General features: G+C 36.3%; 2 protein-coding genes across 2 annotated transcripts; both read right to left on the reverse strand.

Annotated features, from left to right (window-relative positions):
• Positions 1 to 831: 831 nt before the first annotated feature.
• On the reverse strand, positions 832 to 9,236 carry LOC120490003 (uncharacterized). The gene is made up of 9 exons (XM_089128385.1): positions 9,105 to 9,236; positions 8,139 to 8,300; positions 7,795 to 8,019; positions 3,895 to 4,046; positions 3,065 to 3,112; positions 2,689 to 2,866; positions 2,297 to 2,343; positions 1,830 to 1,911; positions 832 to 1,372 (listed from the first exon to the last, which is right to left on the reverse strand). Exons 2-9 carry the CDS (start codon positions 8,290 to 8,292, stop codon positions 1,032 to 1,034), a joined length of 1,227 nt encoding a protein of 408 aa, XP_088984511.1. The 5' UTR covers positions 8,293 to 8,300; positions 9,105 to 9,236; the 3' UTR covers positions 832 to 1,031.
• Positions 9,237 to 11,038: 1,802 nt separating this feature from the next.
• LOC120489990 (uncharacterized) lies at positions 11,039 to 20,508 on the reverse strand. Its single transcript, XM_039687283.2, has 16 exons — positions 20,112 to 20,508; positions 19,776 to 19,933; positions 17,482 to 17,662; positions 17,118 to 17,312; positions 16,913 to 17,029; positions 16,687 to 16,820; positions 14,441 to 14,494; positions 14,306 to 14,354; positions 14,007 to 14,219; positions 13,759 to 13,898; positions 13,609 to 13,671; positions 12,795 to 12,922; positions 12,577 to 12,685; positions 12,321 to 12,395; positions 11,911 to 12,054; positions 11,039 to 11,643 (listed from the first exon to the last, which is right to left on the reverse strand). The coding sequence occupies exons 2-16, from the start codon at positions 19,917 to 19,919 to the stop codon at positions 11,563 to 11,565; spliced, it is 1,827 nt and encodes a 608-aa protein (XP_039543217.2). The 5' UTR covers positions 19,920 to 19,933; positions 20,112 to 20,508; the 3' UTR covers positions 11,039 to 11,562.
• Between the last annotated feature and the right edge of the window lie 219 nt (positions 20,509 to 20,727).

Raw genomic sequence — 20,727 nt, forward strand, 5'->3', positions numbered from 1 at the left:
CTCAGCTCCACCCCCTGTAGGACGCGAGGGAAGGAAGCGAGGAAAGGAAAGGAGGACAGAGGAATCGAATAAAAGCTTTTTTATATCCATTGGAGTACTTGATCACTCGAGCGTCACTCCACAGTGTCATCAGCAGCGCTAAAAGGATCTGCCCTTATGATGTTGAAGTTTGGTTATTTAATAAATTCATAATAAATAATAATAAAGATAGGCTATACTGTTGAAATATTTGAGATGTGTGGTTTATATAAACTGCAAAGGTAAAGTATAAATTAAAATGATTGTGACCGATGTGAAGGGGGAGGAGAATTGACACGTGCGTCACGTTTAGTCAATATAACAGTTCCGCGTAGGATGCACCTGTGTATCCTCGCTTATGACTCCTCAGGAAGCCTCCTATCTCCTCGATCCTCGACTCCTCACGGTGCAATTAGAGAATTGAGATGTCCTTCAAGATGGCTGAGCTCGATCGGTTTCCGGGTCATAGGAGGGAGGACGGAGGAGCGAGGAGACGAGAAGGGATATTGAGAAGCACCCCCTATGTCTTTTATTCCTGAATTTGAACTGAGTTAGTATGCAAAATGAATCAATTCAAATTTCAGTAGAACTAAAAATGAAATAAAAAAAGACTAATGAACTACAAAAGCAATGGTTGTCAAGACAACATTGGCTTAAAGCTTTAAGTTTTGAAAAAGGTTTACAGGCCAGAAATGGAGTGAAAAATAGACAATGACTATGACCTATGTATTGTCCTCAAGCAGTGACAGAAAATAATGTCAATACAACAAGAATGTGGCATTACAAATGTTGTCATGTAACAAAAACAGTAAATGATTATCAAAAGAGATGTTTATTTTCTTGGCCAATGCACATTAAAAAGATATATAATAATACACTATTAGTTAATGAAGATTCATATCTAATCACAGCCTCTCAGACCACTCTGCTACTTCATCAGTACTGGCCTGCTTTTGTTTAATCGCAAACCTTAGCCCATCCAATACCAATCAAGTCCTTACAACATCTGTGACTTACTCCTGCTTGACTAAGGACTGAATCTGAGGATTTTCTATAACAGCCGGTGTTATACTGATGTATTGTGGCAGTGTGTCATGCTTTTCCACCAGCTTCTTTAAAGACAAATCGATTGATTGCAGGGTGGTGTTGATGCTCTTAAACTGTTTTTCCAGAAGTTCATATAATTGCAGCTGTCTTGTTCCCTGAGTCTCTTCAGAAGCAACAGGGTTCTGCCATTCAGCAGGGGAAGCGCTGACGTCGAGCTGACCCGCTCCGGCTGGGTCACCTGTGGTCTGGACGGCCTCCTCTACGATAGGAGAGACTCCAGGTTCTGAAGGATCTACAGGATGTGAATCTGGACAAAGAGTGTGCATTTCACTGTAGTATGATTCATGTAACAATACAAACACAATTCATTATCAATTCTGTAGTAAAGCCAAAGGCTGCCCTTCAAATTAGGGATATTGTGGGACAGGTACAGCATGGAAGAGGGGGTTTTGGGCTCAGTTTAGCTCCTCCTAAATGGCACAAGGCAAGCCCAGCTCCAAGGAGGAAGCTGGTAGTCAATGAAGTACGAAAGCAGTATATGCAAATGTCGTTCAATAAAAAAACATTTGCACAAAGCAAGCCGATCCACTTTTCCATGTCAATAAGAGCATTAAAATGAGAAAAAAAAAAATAACGGGACAAAAAGAAATCAAGAGACATTTAGAATAGATAAAAATGTGCGATAAATATTTTAATCGTTTGACAGCACTAATATATATGTATATATACACATATACATACGGAAATTTGCAGAGCTCACTAACCCTTTTCACTGGCAGTAGATCCAACTGAATCTGTGGTATTTTTACTGACTGTTTCAGCTGGCACCACAGATTCTCTCCTGTTCTGTTATGAAAAAGAAAGAATAAGATATAAGTAATCCTTAATGTCGGGGCACAGCCGTTGGGCACAATAACTGTGGTACATTTCAGTAACTGAGGGTTAAGGATAAAGTTAAAGTTTTTTTTTTACTACCACAAAATTACTACCACAGAACTTAAGCTTTTGTTACTTCTTTTATTGTTATTATAGCTATTGATTTAACTATAGGCAGAGTTTGCAGCTTTTATGACATCCCTTCAACAACAACAATACTATTAATACACATCTCCTAATAATATTTTAGACGATACATCATGTATATGCTAATCTCATTTACATTATAATACAATGTAATACACAATAATATAATAATGTTGTTTTTCAATTTATCTGTAAACGGACACCTTACCAGTTTGACTCTTCCGGCAACAGATTCGGATTCACCTGAAGAACTGTCTAAGTATTTGTGGTAGAAAACAAGCAAAAGCCATAATCATTTTAGGCTCAGTTAATGCAGATGATCACATGACATTCTTCTTTCAGACCATCACAATCAGAGTTATATTTTAAAAAAATGTGCTGGCTCTTCCAATCTTTATAATGGGAGTGACTAGAGTATATAACTTCAAAAACTAGAATCAATGGCTTCTGGTAATGGCCCGGACACGAGTTTGGTTCCACCTAAAAAAATGAACTCTGACCCGACACCTTATCTGATATAGTCAAATTATAGCAATGCTCTCCCATATATTTTGCAACCATAAGTGGGTTTTAAAAGACAAGAAATGTACAGATACTCACCCGGCCGGATTGTTTCCCTCTGCAGTGTGTCCTTTTCAATTCCACACACAGGTATTGAAACAGTCTTGGCAAACAATCTTTTCCAGGACTCTGGAAAACCTTTTAAGGCATTTATCAATTCATTTTTCCTCGTCAGATTTTGCACAGAGTTTGCATGCCTTTTATCTTTCTGCGTCACCTATGGTCAAATAAAATGGTAGTGATAATAAAGCATGCCATTCCTCTATGGATCATCATTTTTGTTATGAAATCTATAAGGCAAACAAGGTAAAAAAAATTAATTCACAGATTACAAATCTGTAATGCTGTCAGTTTGAACTACAAAATATGAATATGGTTTGCTTTTGTTCAGCTACAGTATATAAAATATATATACCCGTCTAAAGGATTTCCTCAGGTGTCCGAACTCTGGAAGAACCCCGCTCTAAGAAAAACAGAAGAGTTTGTTTTAATCAGACGAGGACCGGTAAAATGAGGTTTAAATATGTTCAGAAAATGTAACAAAATTAAAACATCCATCAGTGGCATAACTTTGTTTTAAAAAGCAGGTGGGAAAGGAGTGTGTGTGGGGGTGCTATATCAGACATGTACAATAACAATTGCAGGAAAAAATAAAATTATGATGTCCGGAAATCAATTTCTATGGTACATTGAGAACTCATGTTTAATGTGACAGTTTCATTCTTACATCTACTATATGTATAATGCAATTCACTGTTTGTCTCGAGATTATTTACGTTAGTGAATAGACATAGATCTACAATTAGAATATGGGATTCCCTAATGGTCTGGTAGTAAAACTTTTGTTTGTGTCAGAAGTTCTGAGTTTTAAATCACCCTTGAAGAGTTTTTCACCCTCATTAAAATCAAAAATGTTCATCAATGATTGTATATCAAGACCAAGGATGAGTTTCTGTGCAGTTTGTTTTGTGATTACCCTGAAAAGAATAGAGTATCTACACTGACTGTGTGATAACACTGCCAACAAACACTCAGCATGATTTCAAAAACAACACAAGTGCCAGATCGCCTCTTATTTAACACGTTTGAACATCAACTGGATAGGTTTCCTTTGCATTAGACATATCCATGTAGTGAGATGTTAAAAAAAAAGTGGCGGGGGTGGGGACATGTCGCACCCGTAAATTACTCCTATGCCAGCCAAACATCCAGACTGCATACATACATACATACATACATACATACCTTTATGAGTTTCAGTAGTTGCACTTGTTGAAAGCCTTTTGATGGCTTGTAATAGATGTTAAACCTCCACCTCTTGTGACTCCCCTTCCCTCCGATCACCTCAAACTCACGGGGACTATACCACTTCCCTTTACATGAAATACACTTCTCTCCTTAAGACAGAGAAACATGATACAGAACATGGTAGGGCTGCAACAACTAATCGATAATATCGATTACAATCGATTATGAAAATCGTTGTCAACGAATGTCATTATCGATTAGTTGGTCTGATTACGTCACGGGGATTGTTTACATGGAACATGCGCTTCTTACATGCGCTTCATGAGGCGCACATGCAAGCTGTGTCCCAATGTGAAGGCTGCGTACTTCGAAGGCTGTAGACTTCGAAGGATGCAGCCTATTTGGCCTTCGAAGGACGCTTTTATGTAGCCTTCGTGGGATTTCCTAATTGCGCAACCATGTGTTCCCTATTACTGCTCCTGGCGCCAAGCAACGGAGCGAGAGTACAGCTGCCACCCTGATCATTCATTTAATGAAACTGAGTAAACAGCTATGGAGACAGGCTATTGTCATTTTGTTGTTTTATATTTTACGGGAAATTTTATGTTTTATATTTTCCTGTCTTTAAATGAGGGGCAATATATATAAAATCACATAATTTCAATTCACATAGGCTAACCACTAAAAAAATATTTCGAGTCATGTATTTTCGGCTCAAGAGTTGGCAAGAGCTGGTTTAATGCTAGAGGCTGCGTCCTGAATAGTCAGATTACACTGTACACTGTTCAAATATTGAATGTTAACCTACGTAAATATTGTAATGAAATAGCCTAAAAAATAATAATGATAAAACATAGGCACATATATAGCCTATATTCAAATGTTAATCGTACCTTGATGCGATTTAATAGGGTTTTATTTTTATTGTCTAAAATAAATGGACCGTGGTGAATATAATTATACAGGCTGTCAATCCTATTTGAATATTTTAAACCAGTTGGATATAAAAAGTCCAGTGCAAACGTCGTTACTCCCGCTCGTCGTCGTCAGCTTGTCAGTCACAGTTGCTAGGCGACAAGAACAATCCTCCGCAGGCTAGACCGGTCCGAGCGCTTCAGGTGCGCACTTTGATATGGGACGAAGTTGAAGTTAGCAACAATTTGTTATTGTGACAATGGACCAACAATTTGTTACTTTAATTTTTAAAATAACCAGTGGGAGTCTGGGAGAATGTAAGGAACTTCATACTAGTATTCATGTACAAATGTGAAGTAGCCAACAAAGGTCTATGATGGTTTTTCGATCTCGCTAGACTTTTATTGCTGTAACTTAATCACTTTCTACTGAGTGTCTGTTAGATCACAACACTATAGTAGTGTCGGCGCAGTATAATTGTTCTTCACGTGCACAGTAGCCTAACTGAAATTTAAAACTCTTAAAAGAAAATGCTTAATAAACTATTGCATAGATACTGTATAATACACAGTCAGTATGTCTTTCTCTTTCCTTGGTGCGTGCTTTTAACTTTAATGCGGCGGACACTGAAGAGCTGCGCGCCGCCCTGTGACTCCGTGTTGCTTCAAGCGCATCATTCAGCGCTCGCGATGCGCATAAGCACTTTGTGCAGCTCTTTCATGATCATGTCATAATACTTTTGCGCAATGAAAGCTTATTAATAGCCTTTCTTGTTCTGTCCTATCTATTATATTTTGCTTCCTCACTAAACAGCTGTGCTTTACATTTAAAACAGTTGTGCATCTGATTTTTACTATGTTTTTCACGAATGTATAACAACAATACAAAGAGCAATGTGTACGTTTTACCAGAGTTAGTGCTACACTTATTGTCTCTTATTTGTTCCCCACTAAGGAATGTTTTTTTCACTAAATGTTCAGATTTTATACAATTATTGTGCACTTGTGATATTTCTAGGCCAAGTTTTGCTGAGTTATCCACTAATCTAGTTTACAATATCATTTTTGTCATAGGTTATGGTCATATATATATATTTTTTATTTGTTGTTTTTCTTTATAATGAAGTTGTCTGTATTAAGTAGATTGTTTAACACACAAAAGAGTGTGGTTTTTATGGTTTTATTTTGTTATAATAAACAAAAAAATGGAATATAATTTTTTTATCCGATTAATCGAAAAATTAATCGTCCGAATTAATCGATTATCAAAATAATCCTTAGTTGCAGCCATAGGCGTAATTTGCGGGGGGGTTAGGGGGGTTATGACCCCCTCAAAAATCAGACCCAGCTAATATAACCCCCCGAATATCATCACATCATTCAGATTAGAATAGATTCCGAATCATTCAGATTCCGAATTAATATTAAATACATTTTGCCAACAAGATAGATAGTATCATATTTTAATGTACCCTCTGCCCACCGCACCGACTTGGTATTACCCAACCCGCTTTCTCTACCAAGTTTGTTTATGTTGCGCAGTCGCTGGGATGAATGGTTTGAGGAAATAGCTGAAGTTGCATGCTAACGGATAGAAAGATGGAAAGGACATTGAAAGGCAGCCAGACAACGATTTTTTAATTGTTGGTCGGCTCCAAAAAAGGAAAAATCCTGACCAAACGGAGGTACCCCATTGCTAAGTTAGCTGTTTCTCAAAGTGCGGCGCGTGGGCGCGGCCCACTGGTGGGGAATAGAGACGAGTGGGGCACGACAAACAGGTTTTGTGCCCATCTTTTTAATTCCTTTATTTATTGACCATACACTCAAAACAAAACAAAGACACATTTAAATGTAAACCTTACTTAACCTTTTCACACGTACCGGTAAGTTTAAAAGTTTTTCAAGGCGACCGTTATTGATCGTAGTATCATTTTATGGTTCCCATGGAGATCGTAGTCCTTGCTTGTCACACCGCAGCCACAACAGCTGAATGACTGATGACCTGCTTTTATTTATTTTTTTATTCAGAATTTCACAATTTGCTAGCTATATTAGGATCTGATATTTCGATTGTCAAATATGTGCAAGTGGATGTGTTTTGTTGTTAAAACACCTTTGCTGTAGGCTATGCGCAACGTATTTTAGGTATCTTATACGTACATTATTAGGAATTTGCCACCTTCAGCTCAATTTAATAATATTATTATTATGATTTTATTTTTTGTTCTTTTAGCATGGAGTTTGCAAAGTGACAAAATGAATCAAAGCACAACGTTAGTCCACAATTTTCTCAGTTTCTGAATTTTATGTTATTAGAGGCTATATAAATGCAAACACAATTTTTCTATCTACTTTTGAGTCGCATTTCATGCAAAGTGATAATATAATTGCACTTTCTTTGTCCTCTATTTGAAAGTTTTTAATGCTGTTATTGGATATTAAGTTTTTACAATGTGATGTTAATAAAATACATTTTAACAGTTAAACTTAAAGCCTAGTTTCTTAACATTTTGTTGGGTTGATTGGGGACAGGTGGGGCTCGGAACCCTTTCCCACCTCAGAAGTGGGGAATAAAAGTATCACAATGTATTTCTAATACAGGAACGGCAAATAAGCATGTTATCATTTACAAAAGAAAATTATTCAATAAATAAATTAATAAATATGGTGCGAGTTTAACCCCCCCAATGGTACACCCAAAGTTACGCACTTGGTTGCAGCCCTAGAACATAGAAATGGGTGTAGATAGGATGTACATGCGGAAAAGGACTGTAAAATAAAGTGCTACTGAAATAATACATGTAGGTTTGTTCAAATATTTGAAAATCACAATACACTAGTGCTCAGGTACATATTTTAAAAAATATGTATGGTCTATTCACCTTTTAAACAGACAAAAATTTGTTCAATTTAACTTTTAAAAACTAAACATGCAATTTAATTTTCTCACACCATGTAAAAAACAAATCTACACAAAACTTACCAGTGTCATACTTTACTCTGTGAAGAGAACCTGACATGTTTCCACAACGAACAACTAGTTGTTTCTTATCTCTGACCTCTTGAAAAACATCTGTGTTTTGAGCAAAGATGTTTGAGTATCTTTTCATTCTCTCATCTTTACGGAAGCCTGTTTCTGAGCAGTTTTCCTTCAATTCACATTCTGGCTTCTGCCTCGTAACTGATGCAACATTCATCTTCGTCAGGTCTATGAGAGGCAAATGTTATGTCATATTTAGTTTACTTGACTGGATCTGCAAATTAACTTCATTTGTTTTTATTCAAAGTTGACAATATGTATTCTAGATATCATTGATTTTTGCTTACCTGGAAGTCTGGATGTGTTATTTCTCACTCTTTTCTTCTTGTTACCATTTTTTTTATTCATCTTTCTTTTTTCCCCTTGTCTTCCTTTACTTTTTTCCATCTCGCTCAGCCAGTGAGATTCTGAAGGGCTGCCCGGATCCATGTATACATTCATGTGGGTCTCTAAAACATAGCCATCATTTAGTTGTGGATATTCACAATTGGTTGTAAAATGTTAGGGGCTGTTGCCACTCTCTCTTATTGATGTCTTGATTTGGAAATTAGCTGATGATCAATAAAATGCAGTTCATATCTGTTGCTTTTGGTGGCGTGCAATCCATTAAATCTGCATATAACGCGGGAGTTGAAGATCGGATTTATATCCGTTTTATGTGGCCAGGTGTAAATGGAATCGGTACTTATTATCCGGATAACTTATCTGGATACAGATCGCATGTTAATACCAGGTGTAAATGGGGGTCCAAGTGTCTGTCTGGTCACACTAGCTTGGAAGTTCTCTCGCGCGGTTTTTTTTTTTTTTTTTTTTTTTAAACAGTAGAACAACTTTTAACTTTAGCAGCGCGATTTCAGAACACATGAGCGAGACGCTGCAAAATACGACAACGTATCGCCAAGCTCTAGCACGTGGATGTGGAAACAACGACGGAAAAGCAGCGCCTAGGAATGACAAAATAAGTTCTGTGTGAACGACCACTTTCAAACAGAACCGAAACTTGCACATTCAGTGGAGTGTTTGTTTTAGGAAACGCCACAATAAAATATTCACTTACTAGTAGATAAGTTAATATTTATGCTCTCTGTGCGTAACATTCTGATTGCAGCATAAGATACAAACAATACTACTATTAAGTAGAAGAAATCAGCTATCATTTTTTTAACCATTAAACAAGATAACATTATTGTCAAATTGCAACTTGGCAACAAAATTCGAATAGTACTCGTCATTAATAACAACTGTAGCATTACCTTGTTAGTTACCTGAAACTCAATTCAATACTCTGAGTGATGCACGAGGGGGGATCTAGGCTGGGGAATGAAGCACGGAAGGGGGCGTGTATGGTATGACTGAAGATGCAGGCGCGCCCCCCTATGCGCGCCCCACAAAAAACTTTATTGAACAATATAAATGCACAATCACACCCATCTTTAACATTTTGTTTTGAACTTCTGTTTTTGCGGTTGCTTTTTATATTTCTATCTCATTATTGCTGTCGAAGATATTAGTTATTGAAGTGGATTTACTTATAGTAGAGTTAACGAAAGTTATCATTAGAATTTTTGAAACGGATGTCATAACAAAAGTCAGTTCAAAAATCCGTATCTTACCTTCATTCTGTGAAAAACGAGTGCAGCGCTGTAAAGGCAGGCAGGGTCATAGACTGCAAATATACAAATAATGATATACAAATAATATATTATTTGAAAGTTAAAACAATCAAAATAAAATAGAACATTGAATATTGAACACTAAAAATATTAATATGTTATTTGTTTACCTGCATGTCAATGTGGCCATCAAAATGCAAATGTTTTGTTATTGAAAAATGAACTTTAAATCGCAGGGGTCTCCAAGTAAATATTTTAGGCTTAATTTGTCTGACTGAATTCCTCTATTAAACAATAGTAAACATGAAAACAGCAATGATGAATTACTTTGCAGGTTTCAATATTTTTGTCCTGACTTTTGTTTAGATCCATAATTAAGCGTCACTGTCAGAATATGAAGATAGTGTTTCACAACAATATATATGAAGAGTTCAGATGCAAAAGCTTCTAAATGCCATTTGGAATTTTCTTCTTTAATGATGATTTTTTTATCAAACTTGTATATTTAAGTTCAGTAATTTCACTTAAATGGCAATGATAATTACCTATTAATTGTTGAAATTACTGAACTTAAATATACAAGTTTGATAAAAATCATCATTAAAGAAGAAAATTTCAAATGGCATTTAGAGGCTTTTGCATCTGAACTCTTCATCAGCAGTGTTTAATAACTTGTATAATTATTCATCTCATGCATGATGCATGGTAGTGAGAGATGCTTTTGTCCCCTCATTTAAAACACTATTCTTTACATGGCCATTCAATATTCTTTGAATATAGTCAAAGCTAAATGGTATGACACCCAAAAAGATCTTTTTGTTTTGTTTTTTTGGATGTTGGCTTGAGATGTCGGTCGCATTGTACGCAGATGCAGCATATATCAAAACCAATAAATTATGAATAATTTACCACCATTGTGTGAATAATTTTATGTAATGGTGTAATCCATAAAAGTAACTGTAATCTGATTCTGTGGACAGCATTTGATCTTTTTTTATGTGGTGTTTTATTAATTACTGTATGTTCTGTTTCGGTGAATCTTAGGCTACCCTAACACTAAAAAAAAAAAAAATTATAATTAATTCATGACAACATTTTTACATTAACTCAATTAAAGTAAGAATTTAAGACTTTTTAAAATAAAGATAGTTTATTTATAAAAACAAATGGTAAAATAATAAAATTACACATAATGCTGTAATATACTGTGCAAAAAGCATGTTAGGCACTTAAAAGGTAAGGAACTGATGCAAATGTACCACAAATTAATACACTGAGAAAGTTTCTTAATATGGAAAGTGGATTGTATCATGTGTAAGCATTAGGTATACATTTTAAACATAAGGAACATGTTTTGCTACCTTACAAGGAAGTTGTAAGTTCCAGAGTGGGGTGTATAGCTCAATCCTTACTGTACGAGGGGGTGAGAGGAAGGAGAAACATAGAGATGAGGGGCTGAGGGAGGAGAAACCCAGAGAAACCATTTACAGCTGGCATAAAGGGGTGAGGGGATAGAGAAATGGGGACAGAGAAATCTGGAATAAAGACCTCCTCGCCTTCTGACTGTTTCTCTGTCTGATACATGTATAAACATAAGAAAATATGAGATCTCTTGGCAAAGTAACTGGTGTAGCCTCCGTGATTGAACAATAATGGGAAAAAGCATGAGTTTCAAATCTATATAATTATCACGGACTCGATGATGGTGAGATCAGATTTTAACGGCTGTTGTCAGACTCTTTGTGCATACAAAAATCTCACTGAATTATTACAATTAATGGAAAAGAAGAAATGTTTCGAAATGTAGGCTGATATTTCCTATTGACAAACTACAGCAAAAGTCTTAAAACCAGAAAAAAAGTCTTAAAAAAAGTCTTTTAGGAGTGAAAACACTACTGTGCACCAAAGATTTTTGCATAGTACTGTATATAAAATTGTAACCTGCTGATCGTTATTTTTGCAATTACAGTATTGGTACACTTCACCTAAGGTACAGTACATGGACGCTGACTGTGAATAGTGTCTGTACATATAAGGAGGAATTGCCATTCATAACCCATGAAGAAAAAAATGTGCATTATTGCATTATTGGGGGCTGTTATTGGATATTGAAGATCTTCTTAAACTCCTTCTCAAACATTTCACTCAGCCTGGCGCCCATTTGCCCAAACTGATTGTCCTTAAGAGAGCAAAAGAGAACAAAATACAAAACAAATGTCAAAACAGTGAAAAACAAAACACACACACACACACACACAAAAAAAAAACAAGTGTCCTCTCTTTTTTGATTATTTATCATGTTAATCACAAAAATCATCAATCATGACCAAGATATACATCTGTATGATTTTGATCTATTGTTTTTACTTTTTTTTTTAATTTTTTGTTTTTGTTTGGCGCTTTATAAATTATGTCGTAATTATTTCAGTGTTTCAGGTAATCTCACCCTATTAAATGTGCTGCAATTCCTGAAAAGGAGCTGAAAGTCCGAGACGAACGCCCCAACCTTCTGATACTTGTCACTTTCCAGATCTTGCTTTATTTTGTCTAGCCACATTGGCCGAGATATGAACTGAGAGTATTTGGACACCTGGAAGTTCAAAAACAATTCTGGTTAATCTTTTTTAGTTATTTATTTTTCTTAATGTAAAGTTTACCATTTCTAAATACATTAAATTTCTAAATACATTTCTAAATACATTCAATTCTAAATACATTAAATTAATTAAAAGGCATGAGAAATAAATAAATAAATAAATAAATATATATATATATATATATATATATATATATTTTTTTTTTATTATTTATAGTGGTTTGTAAAAGAGCGCAAGTTGAAATAAGGAGACATCTTACTGTTTGATATGGATTTTTTACAAACACCTTCTGGGTGTCCTCCTTGTACATATGTAACAAGAGATAGTGGCAGTGCTAAAGAAGACAAACAACACACACACACACACACACACACACAACATTAGGCCCATCAATTATTCTGTTTCTAAACGTAGAGAGCAGCCTATGTAGTCATCTTAAATTTTTGTGGTTATCCTTTATATTAAAGTGCCAAGTTTGTGTGTGTGTGTGTGTGTGTGTTTGTGTGTGTGTTTACCAATCTGAATTGCGACACAGGGGCGTTTAAAGCTTCTTGTTTAGTCATGCCACTGGAGTCACGCCATTGCTGACTGGTTTTAAACACACAAAAGGTACAAATCCATTCCCTACAAGAAAACACACACACACACACACACATATATACAGAAGGATGAATGTACAACACACATACTTGTGTGATTTAATGATTTTGTTTGTTGTTTTTCTGTGTCTCACCCAGGTGAGTCTCCATCTACAGCCGGTAGGTGACAGTGTGAATGAAAAGCTCGTGGACATTCGTCACAACACACCAGATCTCCCCCAGAGTGACATGTGTAACACTCATCATCATTTTGCTGTGCCATCTAGTCACAGGACAACACAACATGATACAACATGTTATCATTATCACGGAAATAAGCTCAAAGGCATTTTGCTCCAATGCAATTTGCTGATGTCTCTTTTTTTATCCCAAAAGTGAAAGGAAAAAATAAATTTCATTTTGGATAGAGAAAACTAAGCTAATGTTAGTTTATTTGTTTGTTTGAGGGTGGGGTGGTTCAGTAATTCCCAATAGGGTTTAGATTCTCATACTGTAATACAGTGTTTTTCCTACTGCATTCAAGTTTTTTTTAACCAGCAATCAAAGTGCTAAAAATATTACCATAGTCCATAAATACTTACATGAATAATAGATTATAATAGAAATAACAGAGATTTCTTCAATTTCACAGTAACAAGAATGGCTTATCAAGGGAATGGGGGGATTTGCTAAATTGTCATGAAACTAACATCACAGTGCAAAAAAAGGGTAAGTAAGGGTAATAGAAATAAGTGTCACTTTCTTTAAGCAGAAAATTCATTAAATAATTTATGTTGACTTTTCATAAGATTCACGCTATCTTTAGTTTATGAAAGGGATTTTAATTACTGCCTTGTGTGGTTAATGCATAAATTTAACATGCTATTAAGAATTCGAGTGAATGTCATTAATTATATTTATCCTGACTGATTATGAATGACAGACATGTCAGCTGGAGATGTTTCTTACTGGGTCTTCTGGTCTGCATTTCACACATTCGCACAGAAGAGAATGGATGCGCAGGATCTCTTTCTGAAAATGACATTAATAAATAAACAAATACATAAATAAATAATCATGTTTTTTCTCTTTTGTATCATGTTCTATCCAGTTTGATACCTTGAGTAAAAAGTTGAGAGTTTTTCCATGGCACAGTATATCTTTTTTCCAGTGTCCATCAGTGAGAGTTGGTTCCTCCTTTACAAATTCCTCCGGAGTGAACCAGCTTTCCTCAGTCCGTATACACTTCCCTCGACTCCCTGCAACATAAAGTAAACAAACACTTTCCACTCAAACATTCGATACAGACAAAACAACCTGCATTTTGAGTTCTGCAGCAGTACACACTTCAGTGCAGCAACCCGTACCTGATGCAAACCGGACTTTGTATAGAGTCCCAGTAAGTAAACCGCGGGTGACTGGTAAACAGGGAGCTTGGAAAACAGACAGATCTGTCATCTCTTCTTCCTCCTCCTCCTCCTCGTCCTCAACCCTCCTTCTAAACTCTGTTCCTTCTCCCCTCTCTCTCTGTTCCTGGAAATCTTCATCATAGCTTTCCTCAACCGAAATGACGCTGGTTTCTGAGTGTTGAGGAATAAAACACACGGCTGCATTCAGACAGACAGCAGAGGTTGTGTGCGAATGAGCGTGAACGATCGGTGCTCACCTGTGCTGGAGCTCTCGGCTGAGCTCTCAGAAGACAGCTCTCTCATGTTCTGCAGGAGGGAACACAGTCAACTTAATGAATTTCAAAAGAGAAACAGGAAAAACTAAATCTGACATTGTACGTATAGACCAGTACTTTTGGGGCACTTTTCCTCTTTCTCTCCATCGGTGGACACTGAAGATGCTTCTCCTGAAAGAATGAAAAGGGAAGTGATGTCAGGTCACACGTGTATCTGAGGGGTCTGCTGTATTTTATGTGGCTACTTATTTACCTCATATGTTTTAATCTTAAATGGTCGATACTAAAGTATGTGCTGTACTCCTGTTGCTTTGTTTTAGGTACATTTTCCCTCAACTAAGGCCTTGTCCACACAGAGAAGCATTTAGCTGAATACATAAACAATTTGTCTCATATCAGCGTTTCGTCCACGTCCAAGAGTGGAAAAATCGACGTTTTTCGTGTGTACAGCCAATTTGTATATCTTGTGAAACGATGATGTCGTCACCCCGCTAGTCAGACACGGCTACGTCACATAACTGCAACAACAACTGCGTATTGCATGCTTGTGTTCGTGCTGCAGAAGCTACTGAGCCTTTTATACTTCTTTCTCATGCTATGATGCTTGTCTGTTGTCTGATTAAGACATTTCATATTTTGTACCAGGCCATTTATGTTGTTTAAATTGTTCAGTAAAGTTCTTGTGTCTAATATTATTGTATACAGCGTGCAAGGTTTATGGGCATGCATGTTTTTAGTGTATCTCTGTGGCAGAATTTCAGCACCACATACTGGTCCCTGGCATGTATACTTAACTTAATAATATAACTTAATAACATTATTAACATAACAACTGATAATTATTTATATATCAATTTATATCGATGCAATAAATATACATTTAATGTGATGTAGAATAAAAGAATAAAAAAATGCTAATAAAAATGTGTTTGTTTGTAATAGGTAGACAAACTAGAAAAAAATGTGGTGTCCCATGATCATTTTGCGATTATCTATTGGCTAAAATCAGCCTTTTTAAGTGACCTGGGGTGTGTGTTCCATTTAACTTTTAATATGAAGAAGTGTGTGAAGCCTAAAGCGTAAACGAATGCACAACTGTCAATGTTAATGGTTTAGACGATAAAACACACTTTTATTTCTAGCTAAATGTAAGATCATTTTAAATTACAATTGACAAAAAATTAGCCTATATTATATTACAGGCCTAATCTATAGCTCAATAGTACATAACCATTATTGTTTTGATAAATAAATAGTCTAATATATAACTGAAAAAGTAAGTACTTCTGCAGCAGACAATAGGCGTTTCTCAATGTCAAGGAAGGATCCTCGGAAGCCGGAATTTCGAGGATGCTACGTCATCGACGTCCGTCGAAGGACTGTTCCAATGTCGAGGATCCTCAGAATTTCAACCAAGGACTGAGTCCTTCGTTCGGAAAATATCCCATACACAGGAAAGGATGCATATGTGTAGCCTTCGCGCTCTTAAATCACCCACAATCCTATGCGCAGCTTTGCTATCTTGTTCAAAAAATAAAAAAATGTCGACCGTTAGCGGAGTCGGAGTGATAACGGCAATATGCTTTCAAATGTGTAAGCAAGTATAATTTCAGTTTAGCCATTTATTTAATGTTTGTTAAACTATTTAACATATCGGCTCAAATTTGTTGAGGGGATTTAAAGCTGTTCCCTTTTACTGGTGATTAACTTTTTAATTTTTACTTCATATAACGTTATAGCCTTTTTTGTTGGTCACATATTTTACCATTGCATGTGTTTTAACAGCTAGATCATGTTGCTATGGATGTAGTGCTAGTTCTGTTCACTCTGGTAATATAATCGTTTTTGAATGAATAAACTCCTTTTTAAATAAATATTTTGTGTCAAATTATTGATTTATTTGGTAGGTAGCCGTTTGGTAGGTACAACCCCTTCAGGCTGATTCAATCAAGACCCCTCTGCTTTAGAGTTTGCGGGGTTGTATTCACTATAACAACCGCCTGGTTATACATTATCCCTTATACTTTATTTATTTATTTATTTCTATGAGGACTGACAAGACAAAATAAGGACTGTCAACAAACAGTGCAGTACACCAGCACTATGATTTTTGCAGCGCCGAAGTGGACCTTTCACTGATGTAATGACGCAATGACGTGCACTTGCTAGCTTGTTCCATTTACGTGTTCTCCGAATGCTAAAGAGGACCCTTGCCTAGCCTCTGAAGGAAATGACTTGGAAGGACCCATCCTGCCAAGGAAGTATCCTTGACATTGAGAAACACCTAATGTGTTTCCAGCAAATATAAAGATCCCTATAATCTGTAACTATTTTACTATCTGCAAGTGCCTGCCATTATTTACCTCTATGAGTTTCTTAAGCGGTGTGTTTCTGCAGCGGATGCTGAGTTTCCAGTTCTTGCACCTTTCCTTCCCCGCAAACTTCTCAAAATCAGATGGGGTGAACCATTGTTTATTAGACAAAATGCACTTCTCCCCTACAGGAGAGAAAGATTGCATGCATTTAAACCCATAAACAGTATGATAAATACATATTGTAATGAATTACAGCAAAAATTTAAAGATGAACCTTTACGCAGTTTTTCCCGATAAAGAGTGCCCTCTTTATCCCCACAGTTTACAGGAAGCTGAGTTTTATATAAAGGAAAGTTCCAAATCTCTTCCAAATCTTTCTTCACAGGAGTTGCTGAGAAAGGGAGAGAACAGAAGGAAACACATATCATACAGGCATAAGACACCAGCGAACCTGGACCTGCTGTAGTTCAGGGACTCACAGAATGCAGGTTTCTTCTTCTTCTTAATTGGTGTGGAAGCAGAGGAAGGACCCGGACCATCACTATCCTCGCTATTTCTATCATCTTTATTTCTCTTTCGAGTATGTTTCTTCTCCTTTCCTTTCTCCTCCTTTCCTTCACTCTTATCCGACTGCGTCTCAACATCCGCAGCGTTCTCATAGAATTTGAAGGTGCCTGAGAATGAAAAGATACTAAAACTGAAACTCTTGATCCTCTTAAGATTCTTAAATCTTGATACTAAAGAGTAACACTGCTGTAAACACAGTCTCAATCTGTAATAGTGTAATAATGCAGCATGAACCTAGGGCTAAGCTCTAAGCCGATAACAGTGAAAAGCACTGACCGTCCAGCAAGCTGTTTTTGAGCAGGCGTAGCGTCGGGTACAGCTGCATGATATGATTTTCAAACACACAGTGCCAGAACTGATGCATGTGCAGAGGTTTCTCTTTCTCCAGCCGGTCCAGAACCTCATAGATGCGCTTCTGCGTCTGCTTCTGGTCACGAGAGCGGATCCCTTTCACCTTCTACAGACAAAACAGAGAAAGACATTAAAGAAAACCGAAGTATGGTTACAATAAGAAAAACAGCGCTTACAATAACATATCTGCACAATAATTAAATATATTAGGTAAATCTGCAGTGTGCTTCTACACACCAGCTTTTAAAAGTGGATGTACTGTAAAGTGATGGTAACCGATGATAATACCATGGTACTTTGATATACATTACGTCACAACAACAACCTTTATTTATAAAGCACTTTTAACACAATAAAATTGATCTAAAGTACATAGATACTGCATAGCAGGACTACACTATAAAAAATAAAAATTAAATAAAACAACAACAAATTACAGGTTTCCAAAAGCTAAAGAATAAAAAATGTGTTTTCAAAGTAGATTTAAAAAATTGTCTAATGAAGGAGCAGACCTTACATGATACGGCAGAGCATGCCAAAGCTTGGGCACAGCCACAGAAAAGGCCCGAAACTTTGATTTGTAGTGACATCGATTTGTGACACATTTAAAGCAAGTGATTTGAAGATCTGAGTGCCCTGGCAGGACAGTATAGCACAATAAAATCACAAATATACCTTGGTGCATAGCCAGACAACGCCTTATAAACAAACATCAGGATCTTAAAATGAACTCTAAACTTAATGGAAAGTCAGTGAAGGGGAAGGGTGAAGAGGAAGTCCTTTTTCTCCTTCTAGACCCAGTCAGCAGTATTGTAGCTGCATTTTGGACAATTTGTAATCAAGATAATGAAGATTGAGGAAGGCTACTTCTAAATCTTTGCGTGAAAGACTGTTCATCAACTTTGCAATAGATCTTAAATGGAAAAAGCTCTAATAATTTGTTTATCAAAACTTAATGAAGAGTCAAAGATCACTCCAAGGTTTTTGATTTGTTTGCATATATTTGAAAGAAGACCTAACTGGGCTAACAGTAAAGATGTTTTTTTTTTTTTGTTTTTTTTTAAAAAGAAGTCTCTTATGCTCATTTATCTGCTCATTTAAATGCAGTCTCTTCTCTTGTTTGAACAAAAACACAATAAAAACAGTATTTAATTTCAATTCAGTTTTCTATTTGACTATATTTTCAAATGTAACGTATTCCTGTGATGTAAAGCTGTATTTTCATCATCAATACTCCAGTCTTCAGTCGCATGATCCTTCAGAAATCATTCTAATATGCTGATGTGATGCTCAAGAAAAATGTTATCAATGTTGAAGATAACTATACTGTTTTTACAGAATCCATAATACATCTTTTCCAGGATTTTTTTTTGTGCAACATTATAAATGTCTTTACTGTCACTTTTGACCATTCGATCAATCCTCTTTCCTGTATCAATTTCTTAAAAAAACGAGTACCATGGTAATAACATGTTTTTTGTTGTTGTTGTTTTTGGACACAGCATGCTACCATACTATATTTGACATGTATTTATTATACAGTGTTTATTTATTTACAGTCACAATTTTGTTATGTCCAAAAACATAGTATTATTAATGGTAAAATGACAAAACATGGGTTTGCCATATTACATGCCTGAATTACATGTCCTGAAACAGAACTATTGCCATGGTACATAACCAAAAAAGATCATGCCCATCAAACCATAACATGAATGATTATGAAAGAGATACTAGTAGACAGGGCTGCGTTTCCCAAAAGCATCGTACGCCTAAGTTGATCGTAGACCATTGGTGGCAATTAAGCTTACGATGCTTTTGGGAAACCCAGCCCAGATCATTTAATGCATGGGTGGTTTAGTTGGTAAAGAGGGTATGTAGGGGGTGGGCGCCCAGACAGCAAACTGACATTGAATCAATGTGGAAACGACGTCTCTCATGACATTGAAACAACGTTGATTTGCTCATCGAATTAACGTTGAACCAACGTCAGACGCGGCATTCTTCAAAGCTAAATGAAATCGAAAATTAGTTTGCTTTCATAACGTTGAAACAACGCGTTGATTTCAAGTTGATTTTCCGTTAGTTTTGAAAGAATGACGCATCTGACGTTGGTTCAACGTTAATTCGATGAGCAAAACAATGTCAGATCAACGTTGTTTCGATGTCATATTTCCACGTCGATTCAATGTCAGTTTGCTATCTGGGCGTGTTCCTGCCTTAAACAGTTCCTCCGTCATCAGGTCGTGGTCGCGCAGCTGAGTGAAAAAAGCGTGCGGTTGGTCTATGCACGAAATCTCCGTCTTCTTGCGGTGGAGAAACAGCAACAACTCTTCATTCGTTAAAAAGTCTAACGGTTCCATTGGGCCGCGGTGTCCTGTTAATTCACATATTTACAGGGCGACAGATTAACATTACGTTTAGCAACTTTGCAATATCCTGCAGAATAATACAACACAACAGATACAGTGTGTCAAAAAAAGTTACATAATTACGAAGCAATGTCTCACACTCATCTGAGTCCGGAAACATTTGCATAGTTGACTCTTACGTACCTGTCGATGACGAGCTGTCTGGAAGAATATTTCTGTACTTGATACGAGCAGGTACGAAACAGAAATTGTTGTTTCCAAATCTCCCGCCTGAATAGGACTACCGTAAATGGAACTGACTCATAAACGATAATAAAAAGTATGAGCGGAAGTGATGTAGGGAAAACGAATGTTAACCAACCCGTTCAAAGTTCGAAACGTAATGACGTCCAACTAAACTAAACTCAGACTCAGATTGGGATTTTCATTTCATTTTAGGAGTCAGAGTTCTGTTAACTTGGCTATGCGAATGCTAAAATAAATGTTCACTTCTTGGATTAAAAATACAAATATTTGCGAATATATCACGAAAAAAATAAAACAAGTTTAAAATGAATATAAATTAATGATAAAATTACTCGCTCGAAGTGACCATCCTATATAGTTTTTGAGGCATCTGTGTTGATAGTTGGGTTTTGTCCACTAGAGGGCGCAATAACACAGAAAAGGAAATCTAGCAAAATACAGCTAGTGAGATAGCCTATTGTTTGTTCAAATTAAGTTTGAAAACCTATAATAGACCTAACAAAAAAGAAAAGAAAAGCTAACTCCTAGTTTCTCTTATTATTGTTATCAGCTA

Source organism: Pimephales promelas, chromosome 3, assembly GCF_988280905.1.
Source record: "Pimephales promelas chromosome 3, fPimPro1.hap1.1, whole genome shotgun sequence".
Classification (NCBI taxonomy): domain Eukaryota; kingdom Metazoa; phylum Chordata; class Actinopteri; order Cypriniformes; family Leuciscidae; genus Pimephales; species Pimephales promelas.

Excerpts from the sequence above, each read along its gene's own strand:
- LOC120489990 (XM_039687283.2), bottom strand. The coding sequence starts at position 19,919 with ATGGAACCGTTAGACTTTTTAACGAATGAAGAGTTGTTGCTGTTTCTC. Across the intron at positions 13,672-13,758 it reads CTCTCAACTTTTTACTCAAG|AAAGAGATCCTGCGCATCCA; the intron begins GTATCAAACTGG and ends TGTCATTTTCAG. Across the intron at positions 12,396-12,576 it reads CTGTGTCGCAATTCAGATTG|CACTGCCACTATCTCTTGTT; the intron begins GTAAACACACAC and ends TGTCTTCTTTAG.
- LOC120490003 (XM_089128385.1), bottom strand. The coding sequence starts at position 8,292 with ATGAATGTATACATGGATCCGGGCAGCCCTTCAGAATCTCACTGGCTG. Across the intron at positions 4,047-7,794 it reads CAGAGTAAAGTATGACACTG|GAGAGAAGTGTATTTCATGT; the intron begins GTAAGTTTTGTG and ends CTCTGTCTTAAG. Across the intron at positions 2,867-3,064 it reads TGAGGAAATCCTTTAGACGG|GTGACGCAGAAAGATAAAAG; the intron begins GTATATATATTT and ends ATTTGACCATAG.